This window comes from Aethalodelphis obliquidens, unplaced genomic scaffold, assembly GCF_003676395.1.
Source record: "Aethalodelphis obliquidens isolate GAN/ISIS:26980383/991018 unplaced genomic scaffold, ASM367639v1 scaffold44, whole genome shotgun sequence".
In the NCBI taxonomy this organism is placed as follows: domain Eukaryota; kingdom Metazoa; phylum Chordata; class Mammalia; order Artiodactyla; family Delphinidae; genus Aethalodelphis; species Aethalodelphis obliquidens.
In genome coordinates this window covers 1,301,674-1,321,566 of record NW_020837988.1, presented here as the reverse complement: position 1 = coordinate 1,321,566, position 19,893 = coordinate 1,301,674, and the positions used below count along the sequence as shown (strand labels likewise).

Below are 19,893 nucleotides of genomic sequence, written 5' to 3'. Positions count from 1 at the left end.
ATTTTAAAACACGAAAGTTATTCTAAGATTCTTATGAAAGTACAGATGCTTAAGAATAACTAGGACAATTCTAAAACAAGTGATGAGGGAAGACTTTCCCCTACAGATAATACAGTTTGCTGTGTACTCGTGCCCTTCTATAGTGGTCCTTGTAATAACTGACAATCCTCACAACTATTTCATGAGGTGGGCATTATTATTAACCCATTTTCAAGACAGGGAAACTTAAGCAAAAAAAGGAAACTAATTTGTGTGAAGTTCTACAGCAGGTAAGTGGAAGTGGCATTGGGATTTGAACCCAGGCACTGGTGCTACAGAGTCTGTTTCTTCAAGTGCCATAATCTATGACTCATGAAGTCATAGCACAGGGCACAGGAAGTGGATGGTCAGGAAAGGATACAAAGTCCCAAACAGATCCATGCACACGTGGAAAATGTGATTTTTTTTTTTTTTTCCTTCGGTACGCGGGCCTCTCACTGCCGTGGCCTCTCCCGTTGCGGAGCACAGGCTCCGGACGCGCAGGCTCAGCGGCCATGGCTCACGGGCCCAGCCGCTCCGCGGCACGTGGAATCTTCCCGGACCGGGGCACGAACCCGCATCCCCTGCATCGGCAGGCGGACTCTCAACCACTGCGCCACCAGGGAAGCCCGAAAATGTGATTTTTGACAAAGTAGAATTTCAAATAAATGGCGGAAGACTATCTCAGTCAGTAAGTGGTACCAATAACTGGGTATATGTTTAGAAATGAAATTAGGTAGGATCCCTGTATAAGCTTCTACTGTTGCTGTAACCAATTACCGCAAATGTAGCAGCTTGAAACGCACAAATCCATCACGTCCTCGTTCTGTAAGAAGCCTGAGCGGGCTGCAGGCTGCGGGCCCCGCTGTTCCTCTGCTCTGGTCTCACAGGCCAAAGTCCAGGTGTGGGCTAGCCCAGACTCTTACCTGGAGACACTGAGGGAGCATCTGTTTCCAAGCTCCTTCGGGCTGTGGACAGATTTCAGCTCCCTGCAGCTGCAGAGCCGACGTCTCCCCTGCCTTGCTGGTTGCCAGCTGGGAGCCTCTCTCACCCCTGAAGGCCCCCGGCCATCCTCCTCATGTGCCCCCCACCCTGGGGCACTGGACCCTTCTCACACCAAGAAGCTCTCTGGCCTCCCCTTCGGCTACCTGTCTTCTGCCTTCAACCTGAGAAGTTTCTCTGCCCTTAAAGCGGCCATGTGTTTAGACTGGGCTCACCACTTGCATAATCTGGGGTAACTTCCCTGTTTTAAGGTCACTGATTCTTAACTTTAGTTACATCTGCAAAGTCTCTTTTACCACATAATCTATATACACACAAATTCCAGGGACAAGAGAATGAACCTCCTTGGGGAACGTTCTGTTGCAATCCTTACACCACATGGTATATAGCAATAAATTTGAGGTGGATTAAAGAGTTAAATGTAGAAAACAAAACTCTTAGAAGTAAAAATGGAAGAAAATAAAAGAGAACATATTTTATAATTTGAGGTAGGGAGGACCTTCCTAAGCAAGCTTAGAAATCATAAAGAAAAACATGGAAGATAATGTTCTCAAAAATTAAAGCACTGAATAAAAAGATTAAAGATAAGCAACTGGGAGAACATATTTGCAACTTATTTAACAAATCATTAATATACAGAATTTGTAAGAAAATGAATTTCTATAGATCCAATTAGAAACACAAGTCAATAGAAGAGATTAGCAACGAATGTGATCAAGTATTTTACAGAAATGTAAATACCGATGGTCCCTGACTTATGATGGATCAACTTATGATTTTTTGATTTGATGATGGTGTGAAAGTGATACACATTCAGTAGAAACCATAATTCTGAATTTTGAATTTGATCTTTTCCTGGGCTAACGATACAATCTTCTCTCGCGATGCAGGGCAGGGGCTCCCAGTCATGTGATCACGAGGGTAAACAACCAACATACTGACAACCATTGTGTCCCCAGACAAACCATTCTGAAAAAATTTCACTTTCAGGACGGTATTCAATAAACTGCATGAGATATTCAACACTGTTATAAAATAGGCTTTGTGTTACATGATTTTTCCCAACTGTAGGCTAACGTAAGTGTTCTGAGCACGTTTAAGGGGGGCTGGGCTAAGCTCTCCTGTTGGGTGGGTGAGGTGTATTAAATGAATTTACAACTTACAGTATTGTCAACTTAGGATGGGTTTATCAGGATGTAACCCCATCGTAAGTCAAGGGAGATCTGTAGTGGATTTCCACTTCTAGTAATGGAAGCCTACGTAATTCCCTCCCAAGTCTGCTTCAGGGTATTAGGGAACTAAGAAGGCAGGGAAGAATTATGGGGCCAATCCTGGAGGTGGGAGAAATCAAGAGAACTTGTAAGTCTGGCATTTGGGGACATTTTAACATAGTGGCCTTTGCCACTTCTAGATTGGTTGGCGAGAGGTTGAGAAGCTGAACAGATCTTCTAACAGCCTCACAAAAGAAGTCAGGGGGACACAAACTGCAGTCCAGGAGTTCCTGGTAAAATCCCATGCTTTTGGGTGGAGCCCAAAGGGCTACACCCTCGGAGTAGGAGTGAATTGGAAACAGACCAGCCCTCTCCAAAACTGAAATCTAGCTTCAAACAATCTCAGTCCCTGAAAATGGGTTACGGTTATTCAAGACGGCAAGTGCCGCTACCTGCTTACCTAGAAGCAAATGTAAATTCTCTTTGGAGACAATTATCATCATCCCAGGTCCCAAATTATTTCTGTGAAGTTCTATATAAAATATCTGGCACACAATCAAAAGTAGCCAGGCTCCCAAGAAAGCAAGACTATATGACCAAAAGCCAAGAGAAACAAATACAACGAAATGAGAACCATGTGAATTCCAGATAATGGTTATCAGACCCAGACTTTACAAGAACCAAGATAAATGTTCAACAAAATAAGAAAAATAGTTGTGAACTTCAGCGTAGAACAGGAAACTAATAAAAGAACTAAGGAGAAATTCTCTCTCTGGAAACTACAGTCACCAAAATTAAGAATGGATGTAAACAGCAGATTAGACACAGCTGAGGAGAGACTCAGTGAAACAGAAGCTAGATTTAGAAATATCCAGAATCAATACAAAACGCAGGAAATATAGTTAGAAGATCAGATATATGTATATAGACTTATAGTCTCAAAAGAAGAGAGAATCTGGCAGAAGTTAAAATAGGAAATCTGATACTATAACCACTAAAGAAAGTAACTCCATAATTAATTGAAGATATTCCAACAAAGAAAACTTCAGCCCAGATAGCTTAACCTACCAAACTTTTTAAGGAGGAAATAATTATGAACATTGTACAAACTCTTCCAGAAAATAAAGAGGGAACACTCCATTTTGTTTTATGAGACCATCAAATTTTGATACCAAAATCTAGTAATATCATCACAATAAAAGAAAATAGTAGGCTAATCTCATTAATAAGCATAGATGTAAAAATTCTAAACAAAATACTAGTGAACCAAAATCCAGCAAAAGGTAAAAAGGGATGAGTCACCATGATCAAGTGGGGCTTATTCTAGAAATGCAAAGTTGATTTAACGTTAGAAAATCAGTCTATGAAGATCACTGCATTAGCAGAATAAAGGACAAGATTCATGTAATTATCTCAGAAGATGGAAAAAAGGCATGTAAGAAACATCCATTTACGATTTTAAAAAGAAAAAAAGACTCTTGGTGAGGAGAGAAAGAAACTTCCTAAATGTGATAAAGGGAATCGATACAAAAGTCAATTGTATTTCTAAGGACTGCAACAAACTGTGAGAAAATGAAATTTAAAAACAATGTCATTTAAAATAGCATCATAATTGTCAAATACACAGGAATAAATCTAACATAAAATGTGCAAGATATCTTTACATAAGATGATAAAAAATATAACAAAAAAATTAAAGAATGCTTAAATAAAGCAGAGGGATAGTCTATGTTCATGGACTGGAAGATTTACTAGAAATTGACAAGTCCAGTCTAAAATTTATATAGAAATGCAAAAGGCTACGAAGAACCTATCGTTAAAATGTAAGCTTCACAAGAACAAGGATTTCTATTTGCTTTGTTCACTGATGTATATCAGGGCCAGTAAAGGGCATGGTCTATCCCAGGCGCTCAGTAAATATTTGTTGAATTGAATTGAAATGTCGAACGTATGTATCACTTGGGAGTTTAGAAGAAGAATTCACTCTGGGCTGTCATTTAGTTTCCGTGGCACACGCTGATTTACCATCTCATTTACCCTCCTCTGTTTATCAAGTCAAGCAGAACCTCAAAATCTTAGGTGCTGAATGAAGCATTTGGGATCATGCAGTCCAGTTTTCCAGTTTTCTCCCATTCTTTCTGCAGGGGCGTTCATTCAAATAAAATCTTAAAGCTGAAGGGCAGAAATATAAGAGAGACGGTGGCTCTGGTTCCGTAGGGGGTGCCCGGCCTGACACACCACCCTTCCGACCACTGCCACCTTTCTGCTGCTGCCCCTAGGAGACCCAGCACAGCGTCCGAGCCTGGCGCCTGTGCCCTCTCTTGCCCACACTGGGCTACCTACCGAGCAGGGAAGAGCCCCCCGCGAGTTTGTCAGGGCCCACAGCAGCGGGCTGTGAATTCCTCTCTTGCTTCTTAATCAAAAGTGAGACAATCTCCTGTCTCCCCGCTGCTTCTCCGCATCCCTTCTGAATAAACCTGAGTGTAAATGTCACATACGGAACCAAGAATGGATCCTTAAACAATGCTTTCTTTTATTATAATAATAGAAGCTCCTAGAAGACACCAAGTTTTCCACGTGGATTCAGTACGCTGAGAGCTGAGTAGGTACTAGGTTGTCCGATTCACAATCGGCCTTTTATTTCACAAAACTTTAATAATGCCAATGATGCTATATTCTTCACTAGTTCTACATTTTCCATTTGATTCAATAAATCATTCTTTTCCTTGAAGGTTTTATAATACTCTTTTTCAAACTGGAACTATGTCCTCTAATTCTGTGTAGAAATCCAAAAGCTGATTTACGTGGAAAGTATACTCAAATGGCCTTTTAAACTTCTGAATTTTCCTTTGTATTAAAAAAAAAATCACCTTTCTTTCCTTATTTCTAATTCAAATTGATATACATCTGATGCATCTAAAATGCCTCTGCTCTGTCATTTGTTTGACAATAAACAATTTCAATTGCTTCTACCTCAAAATAGCCCTTCCTCAACAGGAAAAGGAGGTCCTTTCTGGCTGGACTATGGTAGAAAAGGAACTGCATGTAAGTGGCACCGTAGACTATCTGATACTCTTTCCTGAACATGACAAGCACCGTAAATCGTCATCGGACATCTCTCCCTCTAACCGTGCTGACTCTCCCACCCTCTTAACCATCTCTGTGTTTATCTCTTCTTTTACTTCCTCTTTCCAGCTGTTCACTCAATTCCATGAACTCAGTGCTTAGGAGCTGCCAGAAAAGTGAGCCCTGAAGACACAGCTCAGGGATACAGTCTCCCTTTTCATCTTCCTGGGAGACGACATCTGATTACCCAGGTTAATCCCTGATCATTTTCCTTGTCCTCCAATTTTAAAAGGTGGGGTAGGACCCAACTTGGTTTTAAGCTTTTGTTCCTGCTTTTTCTTTAAGGCCCTCCATAATTTGCTGATTTGGAGTAAATCATTTGGATTAAATCATTTTTGGATTTTAAAAATTAATTTTAAAAAAGACTAAACTTAAAGCCAAAACTACCTCAAAAAAAGGAACAAACCGAAAGAAGTGAGAATGCATGAGCACATCACTTCACCGTGGGCAGGCACAGCCCGGCTCTGAACCTGGCAGCCCCAGGTCAGAGGTCAGATCCCAGCACGGCCAGCCCGGCAGCCTCCACCCCTGCTTCATCGTCCGCCCCCGCTCCCACCCGCGTTCACTAACGTGCTTTGACCAAGAGCCACGCAGAAAATGCTTTCTGGAAAAACAGCTGCAATGATGCAGTGGGTGCTTTGTTGACACTTGGCTTTGATACGTCAGCAAAGCACAGGATTAAAACCACGTGGCGGGCGCCTCAGGGACCCGCCTGCTCTCTCCTCCAGCGAAGTTCAAAACAAAGGGAATCTCAAGAAAGCAACGATGGAACACAGAACCCATTCACCCCACAAGAGCTGCTGCAAGTTATCCATCAAAAATGGCTCTGTGATCATCATGTAGTTTTTAGCGTTGGTTTTGGGTACGAGTGTTTGACTTGCTTTGCCACTAAAATCTACCAGAATAACTGACTTACAAGGAATGGTTTGATGAGATGTATGCTTCACGTGTTTTTCAGAAAACAGGGGCAAGTATTCAAACTCTCATTGAGAATAAGATGTGGCCAAAATTGAACGTGGTTCTATCCCTCATAACAACTCCAATTTTAGAATGATGCATTCATACCAGCTGTCTGGGAACAAAAGAATTTATCTGAATTTGTAAATAAACTGTGGTTATAAAAATTACTTGAAACAAGCCAGAATAATAACCATTAAACATGAAAAGTCAGTAAAGGTCTTTGAATTATATTTCTGTTGCAATTATTATTCCTGTTTTCATAATGTGCTTAGGGATAAAACATAGTTTTGAGCTGTTAGTACTTTTAAGTAAATTTCACTGCAGATGAGTTAGCCCATGGCAGCTAAGACTGTGAAGTTTTAAAATCCATTATGGAAAATGGAAATCTGTAAAAGACGAATTCTTCCTTTTAACAACTGTCATGATTGTTGCTTAACTGATTTTCTGTCTGCATCGCATCTTCCTCCGTAAGCCTGCCTGTGACTGTAGATTTGCTGGTTACCCTCGATGCTGACCGAGGTGTTTTAAAGATAAGCGGTGCTACCCAATGAAAGCTTTACATATATCGATGTTGGTTCTCCTGGTGTTCATGTTTCTCCCCGACAGATCACTGGGCTTGGTGGGAAGCCAATACATTCTTGGGGAATACAAATGATAATGTTGTAACAGTACAGCAGGCGGAAGGAGCTGAGATGTTAACATTATCCCAAAGCCACTGATACCAAAGGAACCTGGGAAGGAAGCAGAAGAAAGCTCAATTTCTCAGTAGAGAAAATCAAGGGCTCCTTCTGAGGGCATCCCATGGAAGAGATCTTGCAAGGAAGGTCTGCCCTGTTTCAGGGAAGAATAGAACGGCAGGCACTTGTGACAACGTGGATGAACCTGAAGGCCATTATGCTAAGAGAAGTAAACCAGGCACAGAAAGAAGAGCTCACTCATCTATGGAATGAAAAAGAAAAAAAAAAAAAGAAAAAGTTGAATTCATAGGAACAGAGAAGAATGGTGATTGCCAGGGGCTAGAAGGTGGGGGAAGCTTCTGGTCAAAGGGTGCAAACCTCCAGACATCAGATAGTTCTGGGGTCTAAATGCAGAGCCTGATGACTATAGTTCAAGACACCGTATTGGGCACCGGAAATTGGCTAAGAGAGGCCACTTTTTTTTTTTTTTTAGGCATATTATGCTTTATTATTTCAAGAAAGGTAAAAATGCAACTGAAACGCAAAAAAAAGATTTGTGCAGTGTTTCATGATTCAGTCTTGGTAGGTTGTATGTCCAGAAATTTCTCTGTTTCTTCTAGATTGTCCAATTTTTTGGTTTATAATTGCTCGTAATAATATCTTATAATCTTTTTTATTTGTGAGAATAATTGTGATATCTTCTCTTTCATTTTTTTCCAAAAGGATTACATATCCTTCCAGTATAATTGATAGTCTGAGAGAGGACACTTTAAATGTTCTCACCACACACAAAGGTAACCGTGGGAGGTGACGGATGTGCCAATGAGCTTCACCGTGGCAATCACTTCACAAGGCATGTCAAGTCATCACGCTGTACATTTTAAATACATACAATTTTATTTATCAACTATACCTCAGTAAGACTGGAAAAACAAAGACTGAGGACACAAAGGGGAAAGGTGGGCCATGTGGCAGAGGGTGCTGGCATACTGCTCCGTCTTGGTTTTCCCTGGACCACGGACCCTTTGGTGCCAGAGGCCTGGGGAAGAGCTGACGGCCACAGATGAGCCAGGAGAAGTCTTGATAATCCTACTCACCCCAGACGAAAATTATGGAAAAAATCTGTAATCTTTATTACAAGAAAAGTCTAAAAAAGAATATGTGTAGAAAAAGTCCATCTAGACCGCGTGCAGGATGCGCGTTACAAAGCCCTGTCATCACTGCTCAGGCGTGGTGGCCTTGGAACTCTCCACCCTCAAACTCCCTGCACACACGATGCGGCTAACCCTCCCTCCGTCCCTCCTCCACTTCTTCCTTTAATCCACGGATTCACTGAGTGCCACGTGGGCCAGGTGCTGGGCTAAATGCTGAGTGTACGGATGAAGAGGACACAGTCCCAGCTCAGGGACCCTCCCTCAAAGAACAATGTCTCCCGAGGGAGTCAGATGGGAAACCCTTTAATGGAGCTTCACAGAAAGTATGACCAGAGCACGGAGCAAAGGGGGACAGGGCAAGACTGTCCTGAGGATAAGACTCAGAAGAGCAGAGGCCCCACAAGCAATTCAGTTCAACAACAAGGGCTGGGGATGCCGTGAAGATGACAGTTGGGTCCTTACCCTCAAGGGGCTTAATGGTTAGTAGGAAACCATCTCTGGTTTTCACGACATTAAATTCTTCTGGCTCTGCTCTCATCTTTCTCACCCTTCATCCCTTCTAAATCCTCTCTGGATCTTCCCCTACTTTCTCTGGCCCCTGGAACCTGGTCCAGCCCATGGTTCCGCCCATGGCCCTCTTCCCTCTCTGCTTCTCCTTGTCAGTATCACCCGTCAAGATAATTCAAAAACGTTCGCGCTTCTTTCTTAAGTTCTAGATCCAGATTTTCAACGCGGCCTCTTTCTTACCTTCTAGATTCAGACTTTCTTTCTGGGGTTCTAGTTCAGATTTTTAGCTACCTGTCTCCAAAGGAATGTTCGGCTGCCAGCATCTCAGACTCTGCCCCTAGACAATGATGCTGTCGTCCACTTGGTGTTATTTTTGACATATTCCTTTCTTTTACTCTCTAAGTCTGTGTTCTATGAATTTTAAGTGAGTCTTCACATCTACTCTTTTCCTCTTCTGCTACCGTTGACAATATCCAGTTCAAGCCCTTTTGATTTCTCTTGCGACTAGTGATGTGAATTTAGTGTGATCACCTATGAATTCATCTCTTTTCGTATTTTTCCTTTTATCTTCTGCTGCTGGATTAATCTTTCTAAAGGAAAGACGCAATCATCTAACACTACCCAGTTAAAGAAAAAAAATCCTCAGTGGCTGAAAACTGCTTTCTGACCAATGACCGAAGTCCCCGGCATTGTATCCAAGCTTGTTGGGTGCACAGTGCAGGGTAAGGAGTAGACAGTAACAAAGATTTGATGCTATCGCTATTTTTAGTGGATGAAACGAAGGTAGCTAACTTCCTGGGTCCTCGCCCCACTGACGCCCCCTCTGGCCAGGACGCCCCCGAGCCTGCTCCACCCCCGAACCCCTCGTCCTAGCCCGGGGTCCCCTCTCTGCTGGTGACCAGCTCACGAGGCCTTCTCCTCTGTGAAGAATTATAGCCACGCGCATGGCACCCGCGTTATGTTCTCTAGTTTCTGAGGGTTCACATGCATCTTGTTTTGGCGTTCACGTGAACCCCGCGGGAGGTGCTATTACTGACATCTTAGGAGCCTGATATGTGCACCAGTTAAGTGACTTGCCCAAGACCACACGACCGGTGGTGGCAGAGGCGGACTGCTACCTGCAGTGCTTCCCTGCTGCGTCCTACTCGCCCTTGAAGCCTCTTCTGTTTCCCCTCCCTGTGTCTCGCTAGGGGTCTCAGGACAACCTCTGTTCCCTCCCCAAACACAGGGAATTACCAGATTCACCTCTGCTGAAGCATCTGCTGTGTCTAGGCCTTAACTGGATATAAAATGCCTGCTGCAAGGCTGTGACTGGAATATATTTTAAGACACTTTAGGGTGACCTGCGCCTGCACAGCCCAGACCTGAATGCCTGGACACACCAGGTTTAGATGAGAACTAAACCAGCCGGTGGCTGAAACACGCCGGCCAGGAAACCCGAGAGGCCGCGGCCGCAGGTGCTGGAAACACTTCCTGCCTGTCAGCAAGCACCAGGCCCTGCCTTGGGTGGTGGACCCTTTCCCGCAGGGTCGGGAGGACGGCGGGCAGTACCAGGGCTGCATACAGCCCGCATCGTGTGAGCTGAGCCTCGAAGCCTTTGGAAGAAGAAGAACGTCTTTTAAATGCCATGACTGCAGTCTACACTTTACACCCATCTCTGCTCTGCTAGACTGTAAACTCCTTGCGGCTGGAAGGAGAACTCATCCGTGTTTCTTCTCAGTACCTGTCATGGGCCAGCACAACACGCCTGTCAAAGGCATGCAGTGTGGGGTAATTGTATGACGCTGCTGTGAAATGCACGGCACTGCATTCCCTTTATTAGGTCTCAAAGTATTAGTTCTTCTCACTAATTTATGTAAAAGAATCTTCTGGGAAACGGAGTGATCCATGTAATCAAAGCTACTCATACGTTCGAAACTGAAAAAGCCCAGTTCAAAGCAGGGGTTTTGTTACGTGCATATTAACATTTATATTACGTATTATACGAGGTTCAAGGCTGACATTGTTTAGCGCCTCCGTGGTAAGTATATGCTTGCTTTGCACAGTGCTAAGAGCGCCAAGTAAAACTGTAGACTGTTTCTTTTCCTCCCTCTCTTTTCTATAATTTATCAGACCGAATTATTTTGGCAAGGGCTAGCAAATCACCTAGTCTCCCTGTGAATAATGAGACATTGTTTGTTCCCAAATAGGAGATTTATTTTTACCCACAGCCTGAACCTGAGTGATACACACCATAGATGCATTTCACACTGTGGTCAATACAGTGGAAAATCATATCCCGGGGTGGGCCGTCCGCTTCCCCCTGCCCCGCCCCGGTTCTGCCATTGCCATGCTAGGGAAGTCGTGGCCTTTTCCAATGACTCAGTTTCCTTACATAACGAGGAAGTCTGATCAGAACTCTGATCTCCCCTCCTTTGCTGCAACTATGGGATTCTTGCTCGGATCTTATCGGGAATTAGAAATTATTAACTCCTGGTATGGAGAAAAAGAATGATCGCTTTTAATTACTTTCCTATTTATGGATTACAGGAAAGATATGTTTCTATAAGGCTGACTGAGAAGGAAGTTGGTCTTTTCTAATTTTATTGGTGTTGTCTTGACGCTTCACGAGGGGCAAATTAACCCTTTGTAACCACGGATAAACCAGCCTTCCCTGGGCACCCTGGTGACAGACCTGCCGAGGGTGTGGAGTTAGAGGAGAGGGTTGATGCCACTGGGGCAAGTGGTGGGCAGCTAGGGTACCACCCATCAAGACCTGATGAGAAGCAGCTTTTTGCGTTTAATTAAAAACACAACTTTTAGAATGCCTCATTCATTTTTTTGTTTTTATAAAATCAAAACACAGGAATTTTTCTTAAATGAAAAACAGAGACAGTTTCAACTTTTTTTTTTTTTTAAGCAAGCGAGTTAAAAAAAGAAGCCCAGGAAATTGTCCTTTGTAATCCTGCCAGTTTCAATTTTGATTCTTTATGCAACTAGTATCAGGATAATAATATTTGGTTGAAATGAAAGAGAAGAAAAGTTCCAAGAAGCTGTTCTGCACACATTTTGGTTGTTTGATTGGCTGATGTCAGGCTAGCTACTGTTATTTTGCAATTGCTTTGACAGACGCAAAGAAGAAAAGAACAATTTCAACATTTTAAAATCCCTCAGTAAGCATATATATAATCAGACCCTAAAAACTGTACATGACGATACTTCTGTACTTCTAATTATTTTTGACTACCTCTATTAGTGTCACGAATGGAAAGGTCAGATTTAGATAAAAGTTAAAGCAAATTAAATATAGATGAATAGTATTTATGAAGTGCCCATGATTTGTTCTTCAGCTTTCCTGAAACAATTGGCATTTCTGCTTAGCTACACCCTAGGATCTCGTGGAAAGAACCCAACATTTCATGGTTGCAAAGATTATGAAATATTCAGCTTTACCCATGGGTATTTCCTGACATTTCTTTGGTGAACTGGAGGCTAATAGAAGATATCAGGAATTAGCGTAAGAAACAGTCTAGAAAGCTATTGTCACTACAAAGATGAAAGCAACTTTGATGATCAAGCAGAAGCCAATGAAATAAGACTGAAGTGGTTCCTGAATCCTCCCTATTGTCCATCTGGGATTTCTTAATTTCCCTGCTCTCAATATGTTACGGAATTTTCCGTGTGAAGTTCTGCCATGAATTAGAGTGATGTCAACAAAGTTTTACCTTAAGTCATATTCTATCACAAACTGGGGAGGGCCCAGTCCTCCAGGGAGACCTGTTTCCTGCTTTTAAGAAGCTTGTCTTCTTTTAGTTCCAGGCATCCCAGCCAGCTGGGGGGTTGCAGGGAGGCTCAGATGACCTCAGTGACAACTGAGCCTGTGCCAGTCCCACCTGAAGGCCACACAGCCACCCAAGGACGTATTTTCACCTGTGGCCAAATGGGCTCTGCTTCCGTCTGCTTTGCTCTTTGCTGCTCTCTGCCCACAGAGAGTTAATGGCGTTGCCCGCCGTACCGGGTGTCTGGGGCGGTATTTTTTTCCCTGCCATCCTTAATAAACTCACTTTCCCTATCGCTGCTAGGCAGCTTTCTAAACTAGAAATGCTGTAACTTAAAAACTGTCAAGGGGCTTCCCTGGTGGCACAGTGGTTGAGAGTCCGCCTGCCGATGAAGGGGACACAGGTTCGTGCCCCCCGTCCAGGAAGATCCCACATGCCGCGGAGCGGCTGGGCCCGTGAGCCACGGTCGCTGAGCCTGCACGTCCGGAGCCTGTGCTCCGCAACGGGAGAGGCCACAGAAGTGAGAGGCCTGCACACCGCAAAAAAAAAAAAAAAAGAAAAAAAACCCAAAACTGTCACGAAAGGAGCAAAGATTTGGAATTCAGCTAAACCAGGATGTGAATCCACCTGTACTGGTTACCAGCTGTGTGACCTTGGACGTGTCACTTAACCTCTCTGGGGTTTAGCGTGCCAATTGGGAAATGGGGGGGTCATACTGGGCTTACATGGTTATTATCAGGATAAATGAACTAACATGTGTAACGTTTCTTGTACAGTGTCTCTCATCTTGTGGGCCTTCAATAAATATAGTTACTATTAGTTTTTCATCCTAGAATTTCCTATTTTGTGACCCTATCATGGACTGTCCGACACAGACCCTGTACAAGACATATCGTATATAGACATGATATATACATACATGACACAAAGATGACATGTATATGATGCAGGGCATACATTAGACAGCAGGAAGGAATTACAGGAGGTCAAGTCCATTCAGTAAGTGTTATTACGTGGCATCTATTAGACGCTCACACCTGCCATTCTGTGCAATCCCTACCTTGGGGTCTTGTTTGTAAACAACTCCAGAGATGACAAAAGTTCCTCTATTCGCCTTACTTCAGGGCTTACTCTTCTGACAAGGCCGAAATGACCTAACCCAATATCCCTGCACTGAATTGACTACGAGACAACCAAAGTATAAGCGTCTGCCAACACCTACAGCGGGTTCTGTCCATAAAGATTTGCGGCACTTAGAAGAATTTTAGTAATGCTGTACGCAGTAGCTGAGGACAGTGCGTTTACAAAAGGTTTCATTAAGACTCATGAAGTTTATTAATACACGGTTGACTTTTCAGTTTACATTTAGTTAAATTTACTTTAAATGTAAAAGAATTGGATGAAAATGATCCTGTGGTCACTGGCTATTGTCAAAGCCAGACTATTCTGGTTATACGAGATTTGTTTCATCAACACACTGGAAAGAAGGAGGAGAAAATTAAAATTCAAAAGAAAACATGATCTACGTCCCTGTGTTCTGATATGAGGACGCAGCAGACACCGTTGGCTGCGTCCCCAACACATTTCCCCTCTCCCTTGTCCGGGCTGTCCTTCCTTTTATGACTCCAACGCCGGCAGGCAGACCCTAAGTGGTCCAGCCTAGTTTGGTACCCTCCAGCCTCCCGCCAGGGATTGGACGTGTGACCTGCTCTGAGCGTGTGACCTGCTCTGGCCAATGAGATGAGAAGGGAGTTGCGTACGGGGGTGCTTCTGGGAAAGGTCTCCTGACTTTGCGGAAGGGCACCCCGGAAACGTAAGTCCCTTTTTGCCCCTGGATACTGCTAGATCTGCGCAGGATGCCTGGAGCTGCTGCGAGCACCGCGGAGCTGGCTTTGGGATGGACCCTACACAGGACGTAGAGCCGCGCGAGCGAGAGAGAGGCGGAGCCAGCGACCCAGGGCTCCCTGCCCAGAGCCCACCCTACCTACAGGCTTTCTGCGACAGAGGTTAACAGGTTGCGAGGCAACAGATCGCTTTGTTTACGCGCAGCAAGGGGCCGAGGATTCTGTTACTCGCGGCCAAAGCACCCGGTGGAAACAGGACACACGTGAGCTCCTGGACCTGGAGAAAGTGAACGAGCAAACCAGCCGAGCGGGCAGTACCTGCTCCTGTGATTCCAGTTCCTTGTGCTGCAGTTTTTTCTCCAAACATCGTGCTTGATTCGAGCGCTTTTCTAGCTCGTCTTGTAAAGCCTGAAACGGTATGAGATAAATACGAAAACATTAAAAATGAGCAGCCTTGGAAAAAGCTTTACCACCTGAACTGGTATCAAAAAGGCCTCAGCTCTGGTCTATTACTGCGGCTCCAAAACCAGCCTTTTCGTTTCAGGCCCAGATGTTTTCTACTTTAGGAATAACTAGTATCAAAAACTCCAGACTCACACACCAGACACATTAGCAGGTGTCAATGCATCTTATAAAAACATCTCCTGTTCCCAGCATAGACACACAAGCACGCAATAAAGTGTAGAACTATTGCTAATTAAAGTAGCCCTATCAGGACACCTGCGAGGTACACCCACACTCTGAAAAGTGTCCTGGTAGCTAGGAATCGTAACACTGGACCGACATGACATTGTTCAGAATTATGCTCTGGTCATTGGAGTATGTTATGGTAACCTTAAAGGCATTTTTTATTAAGCCGTCGAGGATGGCATGGAATTTGAGGAAACTGAAAGAAATAGACAGAGATGAACACTTTCAGTTGCCAAGTAGCTGTTGGAAATCAAATTCAGGTTCAGGCTGGGGGAAGCCGGGAATGGAAAGATCAGTAAATATCATTGTATCCATTACTACTTTAAGTAAAGAGGTGAACTAGAAAAGAAACAGGATCCATTCAAACAATCTGATGTTAATTATAGATATAGCACGTGGGAAATGACGGTGAACAGAACACACTCTCAAAGAGTGACTGCAAAGATGCTAAACGAATTCTCAAAATAAAATTCATTCAATTAAGACTCCTGAGTTTCTGCTCTAGGCGAAGGACTGTGACACGTATTCCAAATAAAGCGGTGAAAGAAAACAGACGAAACACATTCCCTGCTCTCACGGAGCTTCTGCTGTACTGGGGCAGACAATAAGCAAACGGGGAGCATGATATATGTCAGTGGTAAGTGCGGAGGGAAAATACTGCAGGGAAGGAGGCTATCCTGGAACGCGGTGAGGAGGGGTGCTGCAGTCTTAAACAGCTGGCCCAAGACAACCTAACTGAGCCAAACCTGAAGGAGAAGAGCGAGCAGGTCACAGAGACACGTGCAGGAAGAACCTTCCAGGCAGGGACCCCTGCACACACCGGGGGTCGAGTCACTTCAGGTCCCGTGAAGCCTCAGAGGGCACTTGAGGACTTCAGGCTTTATTCGAGGTAGACGGGGGCTCCTGGAGGGCTGTGGGCAGGGTTGCTTTGGTTGCCGTGAAACACAGATGGAAGAGGGACACGGGCAGAGGCAGAGACGCAGGGTCGAGGCCGTGAAAACACACCGGGAAAGGGTGGTGGAGAACTGGACCAGCCGGGGGCGAGGCAGCGGCAGCTTCCCAGTCTATCTGAAGATAGAGATCGCAACTCCAGGGAAAGGACGCAGAGCATGAAAAGTAAAAAAAGAGAAGAGACTCCGGGATTCTGGCTTGAGCAGGTAGAAGACTGCAGCTGGGGAGGTTCGGGACGGGAGGGACCGGTGTGGGGGAGAAGGTCGGAGCTCAGCCTGCGGTATGTCGAGTGCGGGATGCCTGTTCCACATCCAAGCTGGGATGCTGGGCAGCAGCTGGGGGAAGAGTCTGCAGTTCAGACACGATGTCTCGGTTTGTATCCACTAAAAATTCTTTCAATGCAATTCCAGCCTTTTCTCCATGCAGACAGAGACCGTGGTTCTTACCTTTTTCTGGAGTTCTAGCTCCACTGGAGCGTCTGGCAAATGCCGTGTGGTCACTCCCCACGTGGAAAACAGTGCTTATTATTTTGCCTGTGATTTCAGGGAGTCCAGTTGCCTGAAGCCTGTCCCTGGATGGACCCCAGGCTAAGAACCTCTATTTATGAGTATAGGGCTTCCCTGGTGGCTCAGTGGTTGAGAGTCCGCCTGCCGATGCAGGGGACGCGGGTTCGTGCCCCGGTCCGGGAGGATCCCACATGCTGCAGAGCGGCTGGGCCCGTGAGCCATGGCTGCTGAGCCTGTGTGTCCGAAGCCTGTGCTCCGCAACGGGAGAGGCCACGACAGTGAGAGGCCCGCGTACCACAAAAAAAAAACAAACAAAAAAACTCAAAAAAAAAAAACAGTTTAAAAAATGGAAAGTAACCAAGTAATATCCCACTTTCCAAAAAGTGAAAATGTATCAGACTAAAGGAAAAGGACAGCTGTTCCTGGACTCATATTCTAAAAAGTTATTAGGTCATGAGATGTTCATCCTCAGTTTGCCAGAGGCCTGTATGAACACAACCACAACTACTGAGCGAGCACAAGAAGGACCTTTCTTTTAAGTTGTGGCTTCTTTATTCAAAAACCTTCCAATTTGACAGTTGACACACCCACAAAACAGAACTTTTACTTTATTCCTGAGAAAAGCCCAAGACCATTAAAGAATGGAATGTCCAACACTGGGTCAAAAATCTAAAACAAAGTCCAACTTGAACGGCTATGCTGTTTATTCTGCACAAGCAGGCCCCGCCTCAGCTCTGCTGTGTGAACTTGCACCACTCCTGAAAGACAGTTCTTTTCTCCCAGTTAAACCTGCCTTTAAATGCCATGCAAGTGGGCTTGCTGGGCCTGGCCACCCTCAGCTGGCTCTCAGAGAACTTCGTGGGGACTGTGAACAAAGAATGACATTTTCCAGAAGAAAAACATACATGACATAAGCAGCTCTACAAGAACAACGAGGGCAGGCCACACTCTTTAAAAGGGAGCCGGTTATAGGATAATTTGATTTGTTTATTTAAAATATGAAAGTAGTGAGAGCACATTAAAGTGTAAAAGATTTGACAGTTTCATGGACTCTCCAGGGTGAGGAGAAGCCAGGGTAGCTAATGTGCCCAGAGGGGCACCTGTGATGGTCCCAGAGCTCTGCTGTTCGTCGGAGAAAGAGTATTATAGTCAACGCTATTTCCATAAAACTTATAAACATGGTTCGAGGCCAGCTGCTCAACTCGTAAAGCCACTCATTAAGGACTTCTAAAAACCAAAGTATCGGGGCTTCCCTGGTGGCGCAGTGGTTAAGAATCCGCCTGCCAATGCAGGGGACGCGGGTTCGAGCCCTGGTCCTGGAAGATCCCACATGCCGCGGAACGACTTAGCCCATGCGCCACAACTACTGAGCCTGCGCTCTAGAGCCCGCGAGTCACAACTACTGAGCCCACGTGCCTAGAGCCCGTGCTTCCCAAGAGAAGCCACCGCCATGGGAAGCCCACGCACCGCAACGAAGAGTAGCACCCGCTCACCACAACTAGAAAAAGCCCGCATGCAGCAACGAAGACCCAAGGCAGCCAAAACAAAACAAAACACCGAAGTATCTCTCATAGGCCTTAAACAAACATGAAATGATGGCAGATACATGCCTTTTAATAATGGACACATGAAATGCAAGTTCGTTTGAATTATAAGTGGTTAAAAAGTTATTTAATACAGGAAAACTTCATTGGAAAGGAGAAAGACTGGGCTGTAATGATACACAAGATATAGTCAGAGCGTCCCTAGTGTACAAGGCATGACAGAGGCTTTCAGACTTAGGATTTAGCACAAGTTTTTCTAGAGATTTCTGACCTTGTCTTTGGCCAAACTCTCAGCCAGGTCCTCCCCTCATCTGAGGGTGGGACTGGGGGGTGGGCGTCCATCTGGCCGGCCGAGCACGCAGACTTGTCTCATAACCCGGGACACCTGCACTGCAGGGTCTCACCAGACGGCATGATCTCAAACTCCCCACTTTCCCATCTTTACCAAAAACCTCAGTTGTGAGAAATGTGGAAAAATCCACTTGCAGATCAAAACAGAATCAGTAGCACAGAAGTCACCTTTCTCCTGAATCACACATTCTACAGAACTGTGCCCTCCACTTTTTAGGAGTTTTCAGACCGGTTCTCACTGACTTGAGATTTGGTGTGTCTTCCGTGCACCCTGCCTCATTCTGTGTTGCCAGGTCGTGGCTCACGCTTGTGTCTGGCTTGGTCACAAGTCACCACGAGGTCGGCGGTACATCTTCTGGGCCAGCCATCCGTATGAGGGCCGAAGCGTAAACGGCTCCTTCCCTGAGTGCTGGCCCATAGAACGTGTTCTCCCCGAAGTGGGACCTTTGAATGATGCAGGTTCTTTTATTTGAAGGGACTGGATTAAATCAGATGTAAGCGAAAAAGATTGCGGATGAAGTTTTGCCCTATTTAAGTATAAAACTGGGGTTCTCAAAGTCGTTGATTTTGCGTTAAGTCTGTGGTCATGAATCAAGGAGGCCGACGAACCTCTGCTGGGTGAGACACAGGAGGGGCCTCACCAGCGGCAACTCGCGTAGCCAAGGAGATGAGCAAGGAAGGAAAGCAGAGCGTATGAAAGACACTGCCAAGAAGGAGTCAGTCCCGCAAACTGTTAAAAACTGGTGAAGCCAGGTGGTGGGTAGATGGGGATTCTGCATATTATTCTCCCTACTTCTGCGTATGTTTGAAAGTTTCCATAATAAAGAAAAAAAGAATTTTTAAAGCTTTTTCTAGTTAAAAAACATGAAGTCACCATATCCTTCCTTTCATGAGGTTTGAATTTACTGTTTTACTTCAGAAAAAACAGATGATTCATTCGTCCTTCAGTGAGTAGGCGGGATGTGTAAGGATTTCCCCATGTATATTTTGGAAGCAGGGAGTGGGGTGTTCATATTTTGACCTCAGGAGAAGATAACAGGAAAGGGAAGGCTTACTTATATTTTTATTGAGATACAATTTACTTATGGTAAAACTCTAAAATTTCTTAAAAAAATGGTGATGGTCTGTTTTCCATTTAAAACATGTAATATGATTTAAAAGTTTGTGTCATAAAATATCTGTTCAGATAATAAAATCTTGCTTATAAACCATCTTCCACTGATTGGTTTATCCATCAAACCGAAATGACACCCGACCTGTGACTACAGTGAAGAGACACAAATTATGAAAGGGAAGGAAGCAGAACTCTCATTTAAACCTTAACTGCCTTTTAAACAATGCCCAAGGTTACAAATGGTGCTGACAATATTTCTGATCAGTAGGTTTCCTTTGACAGGTAAATTGACACAGAAACAGCAAATGCTTTTCTTTCTACTACTGCTAACCGAAAAGTAAGGGAAAATTAAATAAAACAATAAAATCTCATTACTTTTCTTTAAAAAAATCACATCTTAAACAATTGGGATCCAGCAAAAAGCCCAAGCCCTGTGCCCCAGATGAGGAGACACAAATCTGGGGTTAGGGGAGGTGACAC

At 44.4% G+C, this 19,893-nt stretch overlaps 1 protein-coding gene across 23 annotated transcripts in view; it reads right to left on the bottom strand.

The window, feature by feature from the left end:
* The window catches only part of CEP112 (centrosomal protein 112), a 422,076-nt gene that overhangs the window by 27,720 nt on the left and 374,463 nt on the right, over positions 1 to 19,893 (bottom strand). For 21 of the 23 annotated variants that reach the window (XM_027080441.1, XM_027080442.1, XM_027080431.1 and 18 more), the window contains one exon: positions 14,576 to 14,665. In XM_027080441.1, coding sequence (XP_026936242.1) covers positions 14,576 to 14,665 — 90 coding nt within the window. Of the gene's footprint in view, positions 1 to 13,848; positions 13,891 to 14,575; positions 14,666 to 17,988; positions 19,321 to 19,893 lie in introns of those variants that run through there. The other 2 variants (XM_027080443.1, XM_027080449.1) reach the window with 2 other exon arrangements.